This window comes from Dipteris shenzhenensis, chromosome 25 (assembly GCF_047967505.1).
Source record: "Dipteris shenzhenensis isolate YYH24624 ecotype China chromosome 25, Dip_SZ_1.0, whole genome shotgun sequence".
Taxonomy (NCBI): domain Eukaryota; kingdom Viridiplantae; phylum Streptophyta; class Polypodiopsida; order Gleicheniales; family Dipteridaceae; genus Dipteris; species Dipteris shenzhenensis.
Window position 1 is genome coordinate 19601708 of NC_141620.1, and position 23459 is coordinate 19625166.

The 23459-nt window shown below is 37.0% G+C and overlaps 1 protein-coding gene and 1 long non-coding RNA gene across 3 annotated transcripts in view; both read left to right on the forward strand.

Annotated features, from left to right (window-relative positions):
* Positions 1-21076, forward strand: part of LOC147885563 (uncharacterized) — a 35778-nt gene extending 14702 nt beyond the window's left edge. Inside the window, exons 1-3 of one of the 2 annotated variants that reach the window (XR_015543491.1) lie at positions 19772-19901; positions 20035-20199; positions 20850-21067. This is a non-coding gene — a long non-coding RNA (uncharacterized LOC147885563). Of the gene's footprint in view, positions 1-19771; positions 19902-20034; positions 20200-20849 lie in introns of those variants that run through there. The other variant, XR_015543492.1, reaches the window with a different exon arrangement.
* LOC147885564 (uncharacterized) lies at positions 1871-2955 on the forward strand. Its single transcript, XM_087396976.1, has 3 exons — positions 1871-2060; positions 2173-2238; positions 2771-2955. The coding sequence occupies exons 1-3, from the start codon at positions 1871-1873 to the stop codon at positions 2953-2955; spliced, it is 441 nt and encodes a 146-aa protein (XP_087253102.1).
* Positions 21077-23459: the final 2383 nt, after the last annotated feature.

Sequence of the window (23459 nt, forward strand, 5' to 3'; positions counted from 1 at the left end):
TTTTTTAGCCTCCACCTTTGTGTGTATTCCCCCATTGTGTATGTGAGAAAGCCACAAGTGAGACTCCTTCCTTCTCTCCCACTATCTTCACATGGTATCAGAGCCTGGTTCATGGTAAGGAGCTTAAGAAAGCAAACCAAGTTCACAGTGTCCTGGTAAGAGGACCAGTATTGCTTTCCTTTTTTGAGTTTGGGAGCAAATCTCTGCAGGTGGCACAGCCGGAAAGTGCAAGAGTGCATTGTCTCAGATTGAAACGCCCTTCGCGATGTGGCGAGAGAGCAATATATGCTTGGGAGAAGGCAAAGGCCTCAGTGACTTTATTTTTCTGATTCAAGGCCATTTCGGGGCCCGTTTTGGAGGCAGAAGTTCTCTACAAGCACTGAGAAAAAAGCCCTATTTTTATTGTGCGACCACTACTCTATAGGTTAGTGAAAAGTTGCCACAGAAATTGCATCGTATGCCTATGCGCAGAGATATTGGGAGTTACAAAATCATCCTTATTGCCTGTTGATGCAAAATCGTCACTAGGAAGTGACTGTGTGGTCAAATACCACTTTCATCAGTTTTGCAGATTTGCCCATTTTTGTAGGATATGCACTTTAAAGGATAAAAAATACCAATGCTTAACATGCAATAGTGGGTGAACCATGAAGACTAATGGACTTGAAGAAAGTTATAAAAATCCTCTTCAAAGTATCGTTCAAAAAAAGGTGCCAACACTAGATGAAAAGTTTCCACGTGAGTTCATTTGCACCATAAAATTTAGAGATTCATTTCCACCTCATAAGTAAATGCTATAGAAAATTTATCAAGGGCTCCAAAATGGAATAAGATTGATATGCAATAATTTTAATAGAAGAGAACTTGAAGTAATGATTGTGATCGGCACCCATGTGTGTAGAAGAATTTTCATTCCAAGGACAAATGTGATTTGATCACACCGGCCACTATGGCATATCAAGTACTTTGTCTACATTTCAATTAACAATACAAACAACAATTAATGTTGGTATGGAATGCTAAGCTGGGAATATTGTTACTTTATGAAAGATTGAGGATCACTCTCAATGTGATAATCCATGTCAATGAGTTATCAATCTATCTTTGGGACCAATACGTGGTTTATTTGTTTTGGATCTATAATACACACCAACTTCTTATCAATTCAAAGTTTCCAACTTCGTTCTTCTTTATATACATTTTTTTGTTTGATTTACTAATTTATTTCTATATGTACACATTTATAAGCACCAGTTTTTGCTCTTCGGCCGCGCATTAAGCTGTAGTGTCACTTTCCTCATTTTCAAACCAGAGACTAGCCTCTCACTGTATGACCATCTGTCTCATTTGTTCACGAGAGGAATGTTCGTGAAAAGGGTAGTTATGTTCAGGAGACAAAAAACTAGAAGAAAAGGACTCTAAGCTTAAACCATGGCGCTGCGTAAAAATTAGACTGGTTTTGGGTGGAGAGGAAATGCGAGAGACGAGGATCACGGTTTCCTCTCGCATCACTTTCCAGGTTGATTAACAGTGCGCCCCCTTGACAATTCCTAGAAAGCAGTACTCATGATGACAATGGGCAGTGGGTGGTCTCTATGAGCGCCAGGGAGACCGCCAACTCAAGCAACCCGTATTTGGGTGCATTTTGCGCGGGCAACACAAGGCAAAAGGCATCCGCGATAGGACCCAGCTAGAATCGAGGCAAAACGCATCCAGCACCGACTCGAGAACGTATCACCCCTGTCTGTCACCTTTGCTCAGAGGAGAGGATCACGGGTTGCTTAGAGGAAAGGAAACGGGTTGCTCTTGTTGGTCAACATGATCGATCAACGGGTTGCTCGTCAGCATATCTGTCTATTTAAGCAGATGCATGGCTATGGAATTTCAGGATCTCAAAATCTTCTTCGTGGTCTCCTGCAGCACCATGAAGACTAGCGCTTCCACCCTCGACGTCGTCGCCTTCCTCGCTTGGGCGCTGCTGCTGTGCATGTGCTTGCCTCTCCCGTCCGCTTCTGCCTCTCGCGGAGGGTTACCCTTCATGCATGGCGCCTCAACTGCTGGTCGGAAAAGCCCTGCTCATCCAACCGAGTCTCTTCTTTTGCGTATTACGAATGAAAGCTTTCCTTGTAAATCTATTGCGGCTGATATTGAACTTTGTGGATTGGCATGCAGCAATGGCAGCCCCCATATTAACGGAATCCAGCAGCGATCACCTCCTCCCGGCACTTCCTTTGAAAGGTGAAATTCTTAGCGCCATAGGGATTCCGTCAACTTTGCTTACAGCGATAGTCATCTGTGTAGAGTGTCAAAGGATGCTCATGTATCTTCGCTCCGTCAACTTTTGGTTACGGTTGTAGTCATCTGCATAGAGTGTTAGTGATCCTCATCGGCTTCCTGTTCTCTATTTAGCTCTGTTCTTTAGAGTGTTAATGATCCTCATATATCTTTAGCCGTCCAATTTGAAAGGTGAAGTTCTCATGGCCATCGGTACTCCGCTCTCTTCTTTAGCTCCTTCATCGGCTTCCTTTCATCGGTGCTATTTGTGCGGCTACCGATGAATGTTGTCGTGAAAATTGCCTCTTATTAGTGTGTGCTCTTCCTCTTAAACACGAGCAATCATTGGCATCAAACGTTGCCTCAACAAGAAATGGACTAGCACTCATAGTTAAAATTTGATCCTTTAAAGACATCCCTCTTCTATGGCGTTTAAGTTAGCTATGATATTGATGACCTTTGTGTAGTGCTAATTATCCCCATGCATATGTGACAGTGGCATCTGAAGCAGAATCTATTGCTACATGCAAAGCCATCGGTGCTATATGTGCATCTAGCCATGAATGTTGCACTGAAAACTGTCTCTTATTAGTGTGTGCTCTTCCACTTAAGCGTGAGGAGTCATTGGCATCAAAGGTTTCATCAACAAGCAATGAACTAGCACTAACAGGTAAAATTTGATGTCTAAAAAACTTTCATCATCAATGTTGTTTTGTGTGAGTAGTGATAATCATGATTGTACAATGCTAGCCATCTATGTATAGTGCCAATGATCCTCATGCATGTTTGTGGCATTGAAGCAGAAGTAAAAGCAAAAGTGGCCACTACATGTAAAGCCATCGGTGCTATTTGTGCAGCTAGCCATGAATGTTGTAGTGACAATTGTCTCTTATTAGTGTGTGCTCTTCCTCTTAAGAATGAGAAGTCATTGGTATCAAAGGTTGCATCAACAAGCAATGGAATAGCATTGACAGGTGAAGTTAGATCCCATAAAACTATCCCATATAGGTGTTGTTTCTATGAGCAATAGCCATCTATTTACAGTGATAGTATATATGTATAGTATTAATGATCTTCATGTGTATTTGTGATATATTGAAGCAGAATCAACCGCTAGATGCAAAGCCATCGGTGCTATATGTGCGTCTAGCCATGAATGTTGTAGTGAAAACTGTCTCTTATTGGTGTGTGCTCTTCCTCTTAAGCGTGAGGAGTCATTGGCATCAAAGGTTTCATCAACAAGCAATGGACTAGCACTAACAGGTAAAATTTGATGTCTAAAAAACTCTCGGGGGGGTCACTCATCATATGTAACCCTATCACGTGAGTTCAACAGAAGGATATTTTTTATTTCTAAAATTTACAGAAATAAATATACATAAGGGACTATTTTAAATAGTTTTGGAAAAAATTTACAAATTTGTATAGAAAAGGGGTACATTTTATTAATGAAAAATTTACAGATAAGGGATTTTAGAAATATGCCTTGAACGCACGTGGTATAGAGGGTTTATACATAGTGACCCCCCCGAGAAAAAACTTTCATCATCAATGTTGTTTTGTGTGAGTAGTGATAATCATGATTGTACAATGCTAGCCATCTATGTATAGTGCTAATGATCCTCATGCATTGTTGTGGCATTGAAGCAGAAGCACAAGTGGCCACTACATGTAAAGCCATCGGTGCTATTTGTGTAGCTAGCCATGAATGTTGTAGTGACAATTGTCTCTTATTAGTGTGTGTTCTTCCTCTTAAGCATGAGAAGTTTTGGCGTCAAAGGTTGCATCGACAAGCAATGGAATAGCATTAACAAGTAAAGTTAGATCCCATAAAACTTTCCTATATAGGTGTTCTTTCTATGAGCAATAGCCATCTATTTACAGTGATAGCATATATGTAAAGTATTAATGATCTTCATGTGTATTTATGATATTGAAGCAGAATCAACCGCTAGATGCAAAGCCATCGGTGCTATATGTGCATCTAGCCATGAATGTTGTAGTGAAAACTGTCTCTTATTGGTGTGTGCTCTTCCTCTTAAGCGTGAGGAGTCATTGGCATCAAAGGTTTCATCAACAAGCAATGGACTAGCACTAACACATAAAATTTGATGTCTAAAAAACTTTCATCAATGTTGTTTTGTGTGAGTAGTGATAATCATGATTGTACAATGCTAGCCACCTATGTATAGTGCTAATGATCCGCATGCATGTTTGTGCCATTGAAGCAGAAGCAGAAGTGGCCACTACATTTAAAGCCATCGGTGCTATCTGTGCAGCTAGCCATGAATGTTGTAGTGATAGTTGTCTCTTATTAGTGTGCGCTCTTCCTCTTAAGCATGAGAAGTCATTGGTATCAAAGGTTGCATCAAGAAGCAATGGAATAGCATTGACAGGTACAGTTAGATCCCATAAAACTTTACCATATAGGTGTTGTTTCTATGAGCAATAGCCATCTATTTACAGTGATAGTATATATGTATACTATTAATGATCTTCATGTGTATTTGTGATATTGAAGCAGAATCAACCGCTAGATGCAAAGCCATCGATGCTATATGTGCATCTAGCCATGAATGTTGTAGTGAAAACTGTCTCTTATTAGTGTGTGCTCTTCCTCTTAAGCGTGAGGAGTCATTGGCATCAAAGGTTTCATCAACAAGCGATGGACTAGCACTAACAGGTAAAATTTGATATCTAGAAAACTTTCATCAATGTTGTTTTGTGTGAGTAGTGATAATCATGATTGTATAATGCTAGCCATCTATGTATAGTGCTAATGATCCTCATGCATGTTTGTGGCATTGAAGCAGAAGTAAAAGCAAAAGTGGCCACTACATGTAAAGCCATCGGTGCCATTTGTGCAGCTAGCCATGAATGTTGTAGTGACAATTGTCTCTTATTAGTGTGTGCTCTTCCTCTTAAGCATGAGACGTCATTGGTATCAAAGGTTACATCAACAAACAATGGAATAGCATTGACAGGTAAAGTTAGATCCCATAAAACTTTCCAGTATAGGTGTTGTTTCTATGAGCAATAGCCATCTATTTACAGTGATAGTATATATGTATAGTGTTAATGATCTTCATGTGTGTTTGTGATATTGAAGCAGAATCAACCGCTACATGCAAAGCCATCGGTGCTATATGTGCATCTAGCCATGAATGTTGCAGTGAAAACTGTCTCTTATTAGTGTGTGCTCTTCCTCTTAAGCGTGAGGAGTCATTGGCATCAAAGGTTTCATCAACACACAATGGACTAGCACTGGCAGGTAAAATTTGATGGCTAAAAGATTTCCATCATCAATGTTGTTTTGCGTGAGTAGTGATAGTCATGATTGTACAATGATAGCCATCTATGTATAGTGACAATGATCATCGTTCATCTTTGTGGCATTCAAGCATAAGGAGAAGTGGCCACTACATGTAAAGCCATCGGTGCTATTTGTGCAGCTAGCCATGAATGTTGTAGCGACAATTGTCTCTTATTAGTGTGTGCTCTTCCTCTTAAGCATGAGAAGTCATTGGTATCAAAGGTTGCATCAACAAGTGATGGACTAGCATTGACAGGTAAAGGTAGATCCCATAAAATTCTCCTATATAGGTGATGTTTCTAGGAGCAATAGCCATCTATTTACAATGATAGTATATATGTATATTGTTAATTATCTTCATACATATTCAACCGCTACATGCAAATCCATTGGTACTATTTGTGCGACTAGCCATGAATGTTGTTGTGAAAATTGAATGTCATTAATGTGTGCTCTTCCTCTTAAGAATGATCAATCATTGGCATCAACCATTGCATCATTAAGCAATGGACTAGCACTAACTGGTAAAATTTTATCCCGTAAAAGCATTCCTCATCAGTGTTTTTTTTGTGAGAAGTGATAGTCATCTATGTATAGTGTTTTAATGATCATTATGAATCTTCATGGCATTGAAATAGAATTGACCATGACATGAAAATCCATCGGTGCTATTTGCGTGGCTAGCCATGAATGCTATAGTGAAAATTGTCTTTTATTATTGTGTTCTATCCCTCTTAAGCATGATTAACAAGAATGAACTAGCATTGGCTATGGTAAAATTTGATCCCTAAATTTCCTATGTGCTCTTCCAATTAAGCATGATGAGTCCTTGACGTCATTAGAGAATTATGATAATTTCCACCAATAAAAGTATTACTCACTTGAGCCCAATTGTCATTGTTACAGAATCAGCCCTTGCATGCAAAGCCATTGGCGCCATTTGTGCAAGCAACCATGAATGTTGTAGTGAGAGCTGCCTTTTACTAGTGTGTGCTCTTCCACTTAAGTATGAGTAGCCCTTAGCATCAAAGAAACCATTAATGACCAACGACCTTGCTACATTCACAGGTATGATGATTTGATTACCTAAAAGCTTTTGGCATCACTAACCTTATTGATTATGATACATATTTGTGGCATTCTTACAGAATCCATTCCTACATGCAAATCCATCGGTGCTATTTGTGCCAATAGTAACGAATGTTGTAGTGAAACTTGCCTTCTATTGGTGTGCACTGGTCCACTAAATCATAAGCAATCATTGGTGTCAAATGAAGCATCAACAACTAATGGACTAGCTTTAATTTGAAAGGTATACACAAAAGTGTGTAACTTGTGATTTCATCTCATAATTTTTCTTCTTATAAAATTTATGTAATCTTTAGTAGTGTCCATTAAGGTAATCACCAAGAATTATGTTTCTTTAAGAGGTATCTATATTTGCTAGTTGTTACTAATGATCTTTTTAGAGTGGGAAGGCTTTCTTTATTGTGCACATATTTTTATTCAATTCATTGATATGGGTTTGATTTCTTAAATATTTATTCCAATTCATAACTCTTCACTTACAGTGGATTATATCATGATAATGTGTGCAGAAAGTGCCCCTACATGCAACATTATTGGCAGAGGATTGTTGTTCTACAATTTGTCTATTGCCTATTTGCCTAGTATAGTCATGGATCACATGGTTTCAATTAAATTACCTTATGGCCTTGTAATCCACCTAGCGTATGTGCTCCTTCACAAAGGGTTGGTGGGCTTTGTGAGTAGCTAGCTCACAAGCACACTAAAGAAGGTTATACCTTCTTCTTCTTGTGAAATTATAAATAAAATAAAATACCTTATTATCTTTGTGAAATCATAAATAAAATTAAAAAACGTGATGAATAATGTCAAAAAATATTCTTTCATGAATTTTAAATAACACAAAATAAGAATGCCTTTAATAAATCAGATCATGTGAGGCATTAGACATACCATTTGTAGTTTTTATATGAGTACCAATTTTTTGATTTGAAATTTCACACATGTTTCTATTATAAGGAGTGAGATTAATTGCAAGTTATTCTGGATCCATTTGAATCAAAACCAGATATACCGTTTCCATGGAGTTTAGGATGGAGACTTTGACTAAAAAATGTAACAAGTCTTAATGCATGGATATCAATTTTTTAAAGGCTTCCATACATTTAGGATGGATAGTTGGACTATAAAATTTAACAAATATTCATGCATGGAAATCAATTTACATACTCCTTTGTTTGATGAGATACTTTTAAAAAAACTTCCAAAATGAAATACATATGTTAATCCTTTGAACTATTATATTCGTACTTAGTAGCAAAGATCGTCTGGACAACCTTCTATACTACATCTATGGACATATAACATTACTTTCAACTAATGCTAATTTTTATGCAAAATGAACTTTAAGAAAGTAATATGTTCACAATCTTTGACAAGGTAGTATTTAATATTTGCACATTTACAATTACTTCAAGAAATGTGAAGATTGTATTACAAATGTTGAATTTAGATGTGATCCAGTTCATATTTTGAAAACTATGAGAAAATAATAAATTTTATTCTACCACTCCTCTTCAAAGAATTTCTCACATAACAATAGTCCACTACCTATTTTGGTTGATCTAGCATCCCATGGAATGTTGTTCTCTACCTTTTTTTAGAGTTTTCTGATAGGATCTTATTTTATTCACATAATTTATCTATCATGCAAGATCATTTACAATTTGAAAATGAATTGAGTTTCTCATAGATTGATCAAATTTACTTTTGAGAAAAGATTCGATGCCCTAGGCATAGAGATAATGCAATCTTGTCGATTTATTTCAAAATAATATATTCAAGTTCTAGCCAATTAATCACTTTACTTAATGTCATCCAGCCATAGGCAATAGCCAATATTCATAAAAACAATAGTTAAACAAATGAAATCTTGTAAAATTACAAAGATTTCATCAATGTTTCCTTTCTAGCATGGATTGAGGGAAGGCCTATTATGATTTATATAAACCTATTTTGAACCCAAACAATTGTAGCTAGTTCCCTCACCTATGTGCTCTTAAAAAGTTAAAAATTACTATATTATAAAAAAATGAAAATAAAAATGTCAATTACTTCCTTCTTGAACTACTTTCAATGCTAATTTTTGTGCAGAATAAAACTTAATAAAGTAATATGCTCATAATCTTTGGCATGGTAGTATTTACTATTTTCACATTTACAATTTCTTTAAGAAATTTGAAGTCTATACTAAAAACATTGAATCTAGAAACATATGGTTCTTCACTAAGACACACAATAACTTTTTATCTACTAATAAAGTATATATTTTAAAAACTATGAGAAAATTATAAGTTATCTACCACTCCTTTTCCACATAAACATACTCCGCTACTTGTTTTGGTTGATCTAGTATCCCATGAATTATAACTAGTATATATCATTTTTCAAAGTTTTTTGATAAGAAGGTAATTTTCTAATTCATAAATTATCCATTATGCAAGATCGTTTTTAATTTAAAGATTAATTTCTTTTCTCATATATTAATCAAAATTACTTGTGAAACAAGAATATGTGCTCTAGGCATACAAGAAATAATTAGTAACATAATCCTAGTAAAGAATATTTTTCAAAGTCTACCTAGTTAATCACTTTACCTAATGTCATCCAACTAAAGGTGATATATACATAAACAATAGCTAAAATAATGAAATCTTGCAAAACTACAAAGATTTCAATAATACTTCCTTTGTAGCATGGAGTGAGGGAAGGCTTATCACTATTTCTATAAGCATGTTTTTAACTTAGCAAGCATTAATATATTATAAAGTAATAAAAATAAGAATCAATCGCTTCCTTTACTTTGATAAGCACTTCTTCTTAAAGGTATATATCTAGAAGCTTGCTATACTTGATCCTAATTTTATCTAAGTATGAACAAAGAGGTCCACATGTGTCATAGCAAGGCCTATTGTAATCTCATTGTAATTCATTATTTATAATTGATATCTACATAGAGAGGCATGTGCATAGAGGAATATTGCTAGTGAATTGCATAATTAATGTTTTTTTTTCAAGGGGGGTAAAATATGTTTGCATATATTTATGTCCAGTGTAAAAGTGACCAATGTAAAAGTGTCTCTTGTAATTAAACCTCAAAGCACAAAAAGTCACAGTCCTTCATCTTCGACATGAAAGAAACTTAAGGGAATGTTACCCTTCAGTCTATAGATTTTCTTGAGAAATCTTACACTAGCCAAAGATCTTGTCATGATCTTCCCTTTTTTTTTGTAACTAATAACAAACTTGGTTGAAATTCAAAATGCCCTACTCCAACTACTTTTGAGCCTATTATAGTGTCATATGAGAGCAAGATGTTTGACTAGTAGGTGTGATTATAGCTCATAGAAACAAACATACCTTCCAAATAGCCTACTAAATGAGCTACCATTCCTAGGAAACCAGATCACATAATCCTCCTGGGAATTGAAGAGAACATTTTTAAACTACATATTATTTCTGGAAGCCCATATGTATTATATTGCATGTGCTCTGACTTTTACCCACACTTCATGCTTGACTCTACATCCCTAAAAGAATGGGCTTCCAATTTATTGGTTTGTTCATGCAAGCCCCTAATCCAAGCATAACGAATCAACATGCAAAGGGGGATCCTAGGACATTCATCAAAGCCAAGAAGTCTTGTCTTCCCAATCACCACTTATTATCTCCATGTCCATCTCAACAAATTCATCCTCATCTTCTTTTGTTGCACCTGAATGCCCAACCCTTGTGTCTGAATGTTCCTGTCTGAATGTTCCTTAGACACTTCTTTCTCCTCATTTACTAGGATATTAGGAAGTTGAACACTTGAGCGATACTTGAGCCCATAACTTGCTTCCCCCTTTCCTCAACATGAGGATGAACATCTGGCTCCTTAAGATTAGGTCTAGTTTTAGAACTTTCTTGCTTGAACCTTTTCGTGGCATTACTACAACATGTATAGAAAAAATGAACACAAATCTATCAACAATGATTCATCAGAGTATACTTAAATCAATGCAAGAGGGTCAATGTTAGCTTGGGTGTAGCCAATCGCGAAACTATTTTCAGGGTCATTTTGAGGCTATAATGCGATGCACTTTTGGGTGAATATTTGAATTTTGTGCGAACCCGTGCTTTCATTGAAAATTTTCCCAATCATGAAGGTGCACTGGCGTAATAATGAGACGTAATCCATTTGATCAAAACACCACGTAGCTCGACACATGGCATCTCTACATTGCTTTGTGCAGTGCATTCTCTGGCCTACGCCACCTGATCACTTATTATCGTGCAGCCTTTTGGTGCAACTTTGCCACTTATCACTGGGCATGCAGCCATGCAGATCATTAAAATTGAAGGTTGGCTTAGAGAGACCACCGCATTGGTTCTTTCCGTAGTAATTAGATGCAATCTATCAATGTGCACATCACTCTTATGTGTCTATACCTTGTCTCCGTATAAGCCTTAGCAACAATTAGCTCCATCCATGCATAGTTGTCCTATGATTTCTCTCGCATACATAGAACATCTTCTTAGACATAAAATTCCACTTGCTATATTTTCTTGCAACCTCCTCCTCAAATTCACTATCCACCTCCTTCCATACTTGTGACCATGTATTCACAATTGCACTTGTAACAAGACTCTCATCTCCATCACACTTGCACAAGGATGCAATCAATGCCCCCAGCTCAGGCAAGTAATCGTCATTCTAGAAAGCACTCTTTCATGCAAGCCCCTAATTGAAGCATAAGGAATCAACATGCAAAGGGGGATCCTAAGACATTCATCAAACCCAAGAAGTCTTGTCTTCCCAATCACCACTTATTATCTCCATGTCCATCTCAGCAATTCATCCTCTTCTTTTGCTTCACTTGAATGCCCAACCCTTTTTTCTAAATATTCCTTAGACATTTCTTTCTCCTCATTTACCAGGATATTAGGAGGTTGAACACTTGAGCGAGACTTGAGCCAACAACAACTTGCTTCCCCCTTTCCTCAGCATGACGATGAACATTTGGCTCCTTAAGATTAGGTCTAGGGTCTATGCATGTTAAGGTGGTACAATTAGTGGTGTCTCGGACACCACTATTATTCATGCTATTATGTGACAATTGGACAAAAATTGAAACAAATGATGTGCTTTTAAGATCTTTGTAGTTTAACTAGTGGTATAAGAGCCTTTAGATTTTTATGAATACCATTGGAAATGCCTTAATAGTGGACATTTAGATGTCCTAATAGACCATAATAGTGTACCACCTAAACATGCTTTCACCCTCTAGTTCTAGAACCCTCTTTCTTGAACCTTTTCATGGCATTATTGTAACATGTAGAAAAAACAAACACAAATCTATCAGCAATGATTGATCTGAGTATGCTTAAATCAATGCAAGAACAAAAAAAACATTGTATTGCAGAATTTGGGAATCTCCCAAGTCCCACTTTAGAATTCCCAAATTCCCCAATATAGATTTTTCTCATATAGAAGATACAAAACATAAACTAAAGCAATACAATGATCAATATCTTTCCACAATGTATTGAGAAATTGTGCACATCTTGTGAAGTTAATGCAGAAAAGTATTGGATTTACTATTGCATGTGAGTGAAAATTACACTGCGTGACCAAATAAAATCTTTGCTGGGCTACATACTTGTGATCATTGTTTAAAATAAATTCAAATACACTCACAATTTATGCCTTTTGATATCACATTAGAATAGTTTTCTATGACAACATTGTTGCAAGCATTGGTCTCCTCTTTATAACATGGATGAATTGTAGGAAATGATCCCTCTTGAGAAAATCGGTGAAAAATTTTTTAAATTAAAAGTCATAGTTTGCAAATAATTCCTCCCATGCATCGATAGCATGAGTTGTTGGTAAAGTAATGATTCCATATGTGGCCTCATTGTTAGGCTCACAAGAATAACATGGTTCTAGGGTGGGTGATACACATAGCATACATTTTCGCTGACAACCCAATGGATCTTAGATGCCATCATAGACATGGCTGGGAATCTTAGATGCCACCACTTCTAATCATTCATTACCATGCAAGTCAGTACTGCCACCTTGAATTATTCAAAATTTTGGCCAACCACCATGATGGCTCTCACCTGGATAGTGAGGTCAGCTATTCCATTCCCTTAACCATTTCCTCTTATATCCCTCTCGAATGTTTCATTCTCCCTTGTAATCTCAAGCCTCCACTATTCCATTTCCTTCACTGTTTCATCTTCTATCCCTCTTGACCAATTTTTTCTTCCTTGCACTCTTCCTGCAACTTCTATCCCCTCTCGTAATGGACCTTGCACAGTCCGGGAGCTCGTCACACAATCTTTCTTACCCCTTTGCAGCATAGTGCCAGATCCCCACATCCTAAAATTGTGACATATGGGAATTCCTCTCTCACTATTCAAAATCCCAATTTGGATGCTCTCCAAAACTTCATCAAGATGGTGCAGGACATGAATGTGAAGGAGGGCAACTAGTCTATCAAGGTCATAAGATTACCATCAATAAAAGAGTGATTAAAAAGGATTTAGGAATTTGTGGAGGCAATACGCAAGCACACTTTTTTGAGAAAGAGTGAAAGAGACAGGATATTCTAGACGTATGCCCCAATGCTCAGATTAGTAAAGATGGTGGAGTCAAGATTTCAAGCTTGCCATCAGACCTTCAAGATGTATTGAGAATTCAATTCACTTCTTTCTTGATACGAGAGGAACCTACAAGTTCTGGCAAGTTCAAGCAGCAGTAGAGCAAGTGAAAGGATATGATGTATCTTTCTAAAGGGCGATCTCCAAGAGCGTGTTAACCAACCTAAAGAATTGCATGGATGGCAAATCCCAATTGTCATCTCAGTCCACTAGAGTTGCAATGCACCTGATGGCATGCACCCTCAAAGGGATCTTGGAGCAATACGAGAAGCAGACGTCTTAGAAAGTGACTTTTCTACAAGAGAAAGCCACCAATGTAGCAAAGGTAGCACAACTTGAGAAAAGCCTCAGGGAAGGTGTAGAAGCCAAGGTAGAGGAGGCACAAGCGAGGGTCATGCAGGCACAAGAGCAAGTTGAGGCCGCCACAAAAGTGGTTGAAGATTTTTCTATTTTTCACACATACTTTGCACTGTATCATGCACCAAACAAATGCCTATACTAAGTTGCACTGTACTATGGACAAGTGCTTGTCTTATGCCCTTGTACTATCCACATGCAATTTGCACTGTATCATTCAAATTGGCATATGGCCATCCTTTGTATATACATTTTCACATAGATATATATAGTGGCTTGGGTTTTTCCCTTGTACTTCCCAAGGGTTTTTTTCATCCGTAGTTAGAGAGCCTAGTTTGAGTGGGGGTGTTAGAGCTATATATAGCTTGCCCTAACTCAGCCTAGTCCTCAACTATATATGTGCCTATGATCTATGAATAGAATCACTTTCTTAGGAGCAACTCTTGTGTGTGTCTCTCTCCTCTTTCTCCTCCTCTCAATACAACTCTTGCGTCTATCTCTCTCCTCTTCCTCTTCCTCTCAATAGTCACCAGTGGCCTTAGGCCTTTGGTAACACTTTCAAAAGTGGTAGGAACCCCCCCTCAAACAATCTCTCTCCCTCCCTTCCTCTCACTCTCTCTTATAGATTCAATTCATTAGCTCTTGCAAAATCTCTGCCCTCTTTTCCATGTTGCACATCCACTTCCTCTTCTTTTTCACTATTTTTATTGTTTTAGATCTCGAGTAGGAATTATGAATGATTTATTACCATTCACCTTGTTTCCATATATTGCACCACCTAGTCTAACATATACTATTCTTTCCTAGGAAAATATTCCCCTACATTGAAAATTCCTAACAAGGTTCTAATCTATGGCAAGAACTCAGCATAGATGGTGGTCCTTTCTTGCCATTTGGCTCCTTGAAGAAATACTAGCTTGTCTCGAGGATTCTTTCATAATTGGGGTGACCTTGCTGTGAAGATAGGTCTTTCATGGCGTAGTTCTTGCATGTGAGAGATGATTTCTCTTGCACAGCTTTGCTGGCACAGAGATGAGAAGGGAAGGAACATTGGCTAGAGAAAATAGGGGCCTTATTCTTGCATTTAAAGTAGTAAGTGTTGGGCAAGTACTAGTTCTCACCTCATCGATCTAGGTCATCATATAGCATGAAATAGAGAGTGAGGTGGACATTAGACATCACCTCAGATCTCATCCAACGCATGTGAGGCTAGAGACTCCTTCGATCTTGCATCATACGAACTCTTATGCGATTAGTCAGCAACAAATTCAAAAAGCATAGAGAGGGTTTTGCACCACTTGAGCGAGCGATCATGAGCAGAAGCCTCTTCTCCTAGCCACATCCTTTTCAGCCTAATTTTTTTTGCCATCAATGTTCATGGAATCTAATGCATTAGTTGATACTCCATTCATAGCAATTTCAGACATATCTTGGATAACGTTGATCAGATTTTAGTGCATACCAAACGCCACCATTGGAAAGTCATTTTGGCTATTTTGGATTTTTTTTGAAGGATATGCACTTTAAAGGATCAAAAATACCAATGCTTAACATGCAATAGTGGGTGAACCATGAAGACTAATGGACTTGAAGAAAGTTATAAAAATCCTCTTCAAAGTATCGTTCAAAAAAAGGTGCCAACACTAGAGGAAAAGTTTCCACGTGAGTACATTTGCACCATAAAATTCAGAGATTCATTTCCACCTCATAAGTAAATGCTATAGAAAATTTATCAAGGGCTCCACAATGGAATAAGATTGATATGCAACAATTTTAATAGAAGAGAACTTGAAGTAATGATTCTGATCGGCACCCATGTGTGTAGAAGAATTTTCATTCCAAGGACAAATGTGATTTGATCACACCGGCCACTATGGCATATCAAGTACTTTGTCTACATTTCAATTAACAATACAAACAACAATTAATGTTGGTATGGAATGCTAAGGTGGGAATATTGTTACTTTATGAAAGATTGAGGATCACTCTCAATGTGGAGTCGATAATCCATGTCAATGAGTTATCAATCTATCTTTGGGACCAATATGTGGTTTATTTGTTTTGGATCTATAATACACACCAATTTCTTATCAATTCAAAGTTTCTAACTTCATTCTTCTTTATATACATTTTTTTGTTTGATTTACTAATTTATTTCTATATGTACACATTTATAAGCACCAGATTTTGCTTTACGGCCGCGCATTAAGCTGTAGTGTCACTTTCCTCATTTTCAAACCAGAGACTAGCCTCTCACTGTATGACCATCTGTCTCATTTGTTCTCGAGAGAAATGTTCGTGAAAAGGGTAGTTATGTTCAGGAGATAAAAAACTAGAAGAAAAGGACTCTAAGCTTAAACCATGGCGCTGCGTAAAAATTAGACTGGTTTTGGGTGGAGAGGAAATGCGAGAGACGAGGATCACGGTTTCCTCTCGCATCACTTTCCAGGTTGATTAACAGTGCGCCCCCTTGACAATTCCTAGAAAGCAGTACTCATGATGACAATGGGCAGTGGGAGGTCTCTATGAGCGCCAGGGAGACCGCCAACTCAAGCAACCCGTATTTGGGTGCATTTTGCGCGGGCAACACGAGGCAAAAGGCATCGGCGATAGGACCCAGCTAGAATCGAGGCAAAACGCATCCAGCACCGACTCGAGAACGTATCACCCCTGTCTGTCACCTTTGCTCAGAGGAGAGGATCACGGGTTGCTCAGAGGAAAAGAAACGGGTTGCTCTTGTTGGTCAACGTGATCGATCAACGGGTTGCTCGTCAGCATATCTGTCTATTTAAGCAGATGCATAGCTATGGCATTTCAGGATCTCAAAATCTTCTTCGTGGTCTCCTGCAGCACCATGAAGACCAGCGCTTCCACCCTCGACGTCGTCGCCTTCCTCGCTTGGGCGCTGCTGCTGTGCATGTGCTTGCCTCTCCCGTCCGCTTCTGCCTCTCGCGGAGGGTTACCCTTCATGAATGGCGCCTCAACTGCTGGTCGGAAAAGCCCTGCTCATCCAACCGAGTCTCTTCTTTTGCGTATTACGAATGAAAGCTTTCCTTGTAAATCGATTGCGGCTGATATTGAACTTTGTGGATTGGCATGCAGCAATGGCAGCCCCCATATTAACGGAATCCAGCAGCGATCACCTCCTCCCCGCACTTCCTTTGAAAGGTGAAATTCTTAGCGCCATAGGGATTCCGTCAACTTTGCTTACAGCGATAGTCATCTGTGTAGAGTGTCAAAGGATGCTCATGTATCTTCGCTCCGTCAACTTTTGGTTACGGTTGTAGTCATCTGCATAGAGTGTTAGTGATCCTCATCGGCTTCCTGTTCTCTATTTAGCTCTGTTCTTTAGAGTGTTAATGATCCTCATGTATCTTTAGCCGTCCAATTTGAAAGGTGAAGTTCTCATGGCCATCGGTACTCCGCTCTCTTCTTTAGCTCCTTCATCGGCTTCCTTTCATCGGTGCTATTTGTGCGGCTACCGATGAATGCTGTCGTGAAAATTGCCTCTTATTAGTGTGTGCTCTTCCTCTTAAACACGAGCAATCATTGGCATCAAACGTTGCCTCAACAAGAAATGGACTAGCACTCATAGTTAAAATTTGATCCTTTAAAGACATCCCTCTTCTATGGCGTTTAAGTTAGCTATGATATTGATGACCTTTGTGTAGTGCTAATTATCCCCATGCATATGTGAGAGTGGCATCTGAAGCAGAATCTATTCCTACATGCAAAGCCATCGGTGCTATATGTGCATCTAGCCATGAATGTTGCACTGAAAACTGTCTCTTATTAGTGTGTGCTCTTCCACTTAAGCGTGAGGAGTCATTGGCATCAAAGGTTTCATCAACAAGCAATGAACTAGCACTAACAGGTAAAATTTGATGTCTAAAAAACTATCATCATCAATGTTGTTTTGTGTGAGTAGTGATAATCATGATTGTACAATGCTAGCCATCTATGTATAGTGCTAATGATCCTCATGCATGTTTGTGGCATTGAAGCAGAAGTAAAAGCAAAAGTGGCCACTACATGTAAAGCCATCGGTGCTATTTGTGCAGCTAGCCATGAATGTTGTAGTGACAATTGTCTCTTATTAGTGTCTGCTCTTCCTCTTAAGAATGAGAAGTCATTGGTATCAAAGGTTGCATCAACAAGCAATGGAATAGCATTGACAGGTGAAGTTAGATCCCATAAAACTATCCCATATAGGTGTTGTTTCTATGAGCAATAGCCATCTATTTACAGTGATAGTATATATGTATAGTATTAATGATCTTCATGTGTATTTGTGATATTGAAGCAGAATCAACCGCTAGATGCAAAGCCATCGGTGCTATATGTGCGTCTAGCCATGAATGTTGTAGTGAAAACTGTCTCTTATTGGTGTGTGCTCTTCCTCTTAAGCGTGAGGAGTCATTGGCATCAAAGGTTTCATCAACAAGCAATGGACTAGCACTAACAGGTAAAATTTGATGTCTAAAAAACTTTCATCATCAATGTTGTTTTGTGTGAGTAGTGATAATCATGATTGTACAATGCTAGCCATCTATGTATAGTGCTAATGATCCTCATGCATTGTTGTGGCATTGAAGCAGAAGCAGAAGTGGCCACTACATGTAAAGCAATCGGTGCTATTTGTGTAGCTAGCCATGAATGTTGTAGTGACAATTGTCTCTTATTAGTGTGTGCTCTTCCTCTTAAGCATGAGAAGTCATTGGTGTCAAAGGTTGCATCAACAAGCAATGGAATAGCATTGACAAGTAAAGTTAGATCCCATAAAACTTTCCCATATAGGTGTTCTTTCTATGAGCAATAGCCATCTATTTACAGTGATAGCATATATGTAAAGTATTAATGATCTTCATGTGTATTTGTGATATTGAAGCAGAATCAACCGCTAGATGCAAAGCCATCGGTGCTATATGTGCGTCTAGCCATGAATGTTGTAGTGAAAACTGTCTCTTATTGGTGTGTGCTCTTCCTCTTAAGCGTGAGGAGTCATTGGCATCAAAGGTTTCATCAACAAGCAATGCACTAGCACTAACACGTAAAATTTGATGTCTAAAAAACTTTCATCAATGTTGTTTTGTGTGAGTAGTGATAATCATGATTGTACAATGCTAGCCACCTATGTATAGTGCTAATGATCCGCATGCATGTTTGTGCCATTGAAGCAGAAGCAGAAGTGGCCACTACATGTAAAGCCATCGGTGCTATCTGTGCAGCTAGCCATGAATGTTGTAGTGATAGTTGTCTCTTATTAGTGTGTGCTCTTCCTCTTAAGCATGAGAAGTCATTGGTATCAAAGGTTGCATCAAGAAGCAATGGAATAGCATTGACAGGTACAGTTAGATCCCATAAAACTTTACCATATAGGTGTTGTTTCTATGAGCAATAGCCATGTATTTACAGTGATAGTATATATGTATAGTATTAATGATCTTCATGTGTATTTGTTATATTGAAGAAGAATCAACCGCTAGATGCAAAGCCATTGGTGCTATATGTGCATCTAGCCATGAATGTTGTAGTGAAAACTGTCTCTTATTAGTGTGTGCTCTTCCTCTTAAGCGTGAGGAGTCATTGGCATCAAAGGTTTCATCAACAAGCGATGGACTAGCACTAACAGGTAAAATTTGATATCTAAAAAACTTTCATCAATGTTGTTTTGTGTGAGTAGTGATAATCATGATTGTATAATGCTAGCCATCTATGTATAGTGCTAATGATCCTCATGCATGTTTGTGGCATTGAAGCAGAAGTAAAAGCAAAAGTGGCCACTACATGTAAAGCCATCGGTGCTATTTGTGCAGCTAGCCATGAATGTTGTAGTGACAATTGTCTCTTATTAGTGTGCGCTCTTCCTCTTAAGCATGAGACGTCATTGGTATCAAAGGTTACATCAACAAACAATGGAATAGCATTGACAGGTAAAGTTAAATCCCATAAAACTTTCCCGTATAGGTGTTGTTTCTATGAGCAATAGCCATCTATTTACAGTGATAGTATATATGTATAGTGTTAATGATCTTCATGTGTGTTTGTGATATTGAAGCAGAATCAACCACTACATGCAAAGCCATCGGTGCTATATGTGCATCTAGCCATGAATGTTGCAGTGAAAACTGTCTCTTATTAGTGTGTGCTCTTCCTCTTAAGCGTGAGGAGTCATTGGCATCAAAGGTTTCATCAACACACAATGGACTAGCACTGGCAGGTAAAATTTGATGGCTAAAAGATTTCCATCATCAATGTTGTTTGGCGTGAGTAATGATAGTCATGATTGTACAATGATAGCCATCTATGTATAGTGACAATGATCATCGTTCATCTTTGTGGCATTCAAGCAGAAGGAGAAGTGGCCACTACATGTAAAGCCATCGGTGCTATTTGTGCAGCTAGCCATGAATGTTGTAGCGACAATTGTCTCTTATTAGTGTGTGCTCTTCCTCTTAAGCATGAGAAGTCATTGGTATCAAAGGTTGCATCAACAAGTGATGGACTAGCATTGACAGGTAAAGGTAGATCCCATAAAATTTTCCTATATAGGTGATGTTTCTAGGAGCAATAGCCATCTATTTACAATGATAGTATATATGTATATTGTTAATTATCTTCATACATATTCAACCGCTACATGCAAATCCATTGGTACTATTTGTGCGACTAGCCATGAATGTTGTTGTGAAAATTGAATGTCATTAATGTGTGCTCTTCCTCTTAAGAATGATCAATCATTGGCATCAACCATTGCATCATTAAGCAATGGACTAGCACTAACAGGTAAAATTTTATCCCGTAAAAGCATTCCTCATCAGTGTTTTTTTTGTGAGAAGTGATAGTCATCTATGTATAGTGTTTTAATGATCATTATGAATCTTCATGGCATTGAAATAGCTTTGACCATGACATGAAAATCCATCGGTGCTATTTGCATGGCTAGCCATGAATGCTATAGTGAAAATTGTCTTTTATTATTGTGTTCTATCCCTCTTAAGCATGATTAACAAGAATGAACTAGCATTGGCTATGGTAAAATTTGATCCCTAAATTTCCTATGTGCTCTTCCAATTAAGCATGATGAGTCCTTGACGTCATTAGAGAATTATGATAATTTCCACCAATAAAAGTATTACTCACTTGAGCCCAATTGTCATTGTTACAGAATCAGCCCTTGCATGCAAAGCCATTGGCGCCATTTGTGCAAGCAACCATGAATGTTGTAGTGAGAGCTGCCTTTTACTAGTGTGTGCTCTTCCACTTAAGTATGAGCAGCCCTTAGCATCAAAGAAACCATTAATGACCAACGACCTTGCTACATTCACAGGTATGATGATTTGATTACCTAAAAGCTTTTGGCATCACTAACCTTATTGATTATGATACATATTTGTGGCATTCTTACAGAATCCATTCCTACATGCAAATCCATCGGTGCTATTTGTGCCAATAGTAACGAATGTTGTAGTGAAACTTGCCTTCTATTGGTGTGCACTGGTCCACTAAATCGTAAGCAATCATTGGTGTCAGATGAAGCATCAACAACTAATGGACTAGCTTTAATTTGAAAGGTATACACAAAAGTGTGTAACTTGTGATTTCATCTCATAATTTTTCTTCTTATAAAATTTATGTAATCTTTAGTAGTGTCCATTAAGGTAATCACCAAGAATTATGTTTCTTTAAAAGGTATCTATATTTGCTAGTTGTTACTAATGATCTTTTTAGAGTGGGAAGGCTTTCTTTATTGTGCACATATTTTTATTCAATTCATTGATATGGGTTTGATTTCTTAAATATTTATTCCAATTCATAACTCTTCACTTACAATGGATTATATCATGATAATGTGTGTAGAAAGTGCCCCTACATGCAACATTATTGGCAGAGGATTGTTGTTCTACAATTTGTCTATTGCCTATTTGCCTAGTATAGTCATGGATCACATGGTTTCAATTAAATTACCTTATGGCCTTGTAATCCACCTAGCCTATGTGCTCCTTCACAAAGGGTTGGTGGGCATTGTGAGTAGCTAGCTCACAAGCACACTAAAGAAGGTTATCCCTTCTTCTTCTTGTGAAATTATAAATAAAATAAAATACCTTATTATCTTTGTGAAATTATAAATAAAATTAAAAAACGTGATGAATAATGTCAAAAAATATTCTTTCATGAATTTTAAATAACACAAAATAAGAATGCCTTTAATAAATCAGATCATGTGAGGCATTAGACATACCATTTGTAGTTTTTATATGAGTACCAATTTTTTGATTTGAAATTTCACACATGTTTCTATTATAAGGAGTGAGATTAATTGCAAGTTATTCTGGATCCATTTGAATCAAAACCAGAGATACGGTTTCCATGGAATTTAGGATGGAGACTTTGACTAAAAAATGTAATGCATGGATATCAATTTTTTAAAGGCTTCCATACATTTAGGATGGATAGTTGGATTATAAAATTTAACAAATATTCATGCATGGAAATCAATTTACATACTCCTTTGTTTGATGAGATACTTTTAAAAAAACTTCCAAAATGAAATACATATGTTAATCCTTTGAACTATTATATTCGTACTTAATAGCAAAGATTGTCTGGACAACCTTCTATACTACATCTATGGACATATAAGATTACTTTCAACTAATGCTAATTTTTATGCAAAATGAACTTTAAGAAAGTAATATGTTCACAATCTTTGACAAGGTAGTATTTAATATTTGCACATTTACAATTACTTCAAGAAATGTGAAGATTGTATTACAAATGTTGAATTTAGATGTGATCCAGTTCATATTTTGAAAACTATGAGAAAATAATAAATTTTATTCTACCACTCCTCTTCAAAGAATTTCTCACATAACAATAGTCCACTACCTATTTTGGTTGATCTAGCATCCCATGGAATGTTGTTCTCTACCTTTTTTTAGAGTTTTCTGATAGGATCTTATTTTATTCACATAATTTATCTATCATGCAAGATCATTTACAATTTGAAAATGAATTGAGTTTCTCATAGATTGATCAAATTTACTTTTGAGAAAAGATTCGATGCCCTAGGCATAGAGATAATGCAATCTTGTCGATTTATTACAAAATAATATATTCAAGTTCTAGCCAATTAATCACTATACTTAATGTCATCCAGCCATAGGCAATAGCCAATATTCATAAAAACAATAGTTAAACAAATGAAATCTTGTAAAATTACAAAGATTTCATCAATGTTTCCTTTCTAGCATGGATTGCGGGAAGGCCTATTATGATTTATATAAACCTATTTTGAACCCAAACAATTGTAGCTAGTTCCCTCACCTATGTGCTATTAAAAAGTTAAAAATTACTATATTATAAAAAAATAAAAATAAAAATGTCAATTACTTCCTTCTTGAACTACTTTTAACAATGCTAATTTTTGTGCAGAATAAAACTTAATAAAGTAATATGCTCATAATCTTTGGCATGGTAGTATTTAATATTTTCACATTTACAATTTCTTTAAGAAATTCGAAGTCTATACTAAAAACATTGAATCTAGAAACATATGGTTCTTCACTAAGACACACAATACTTTTTATCTACTAATAAAGTATATATTTTAAAAACTATGAGAAAATTATAAGTTATCTACCACTCCTTTTTCACATAAACATACTCCGCTACTTGTTTTGGTTGATCTAGTATCCCATGAATTATAACTAGTATATATCATTTTTCAAAGTTTTTTGATAAGAAGGTAATTTTCTAATTCATAAATTATCCATTA

What these genes read in the sequence shown, in the direction of transcription:
- LOC147885564 (XM_087396976.1), top strand. Translation starts at nt 1,871, where the DNA reads ATGGCTATGGAATTTCAGGATCTCAAAATCTTCTTCGTGGTCTCCTGC. An exon ending in GCATGGCGCCTCAACTGCTG is followed by an intron (nt 2,061 to 2,172) that starts GTCGGAAAAGCC and finishes ATTGGCATGCAG; the next exon opens with CAATGGCAGCCCCCATATTA. An exon ending in CCCGGCACTTCCTTTGAAAG is followed by an intron (nt 2,239 to 2,770) that starts GTGAAATTCTTA and finishes CATATGTGACAG; the next exon opens with TGGCATCTGAAGCAGAATCT.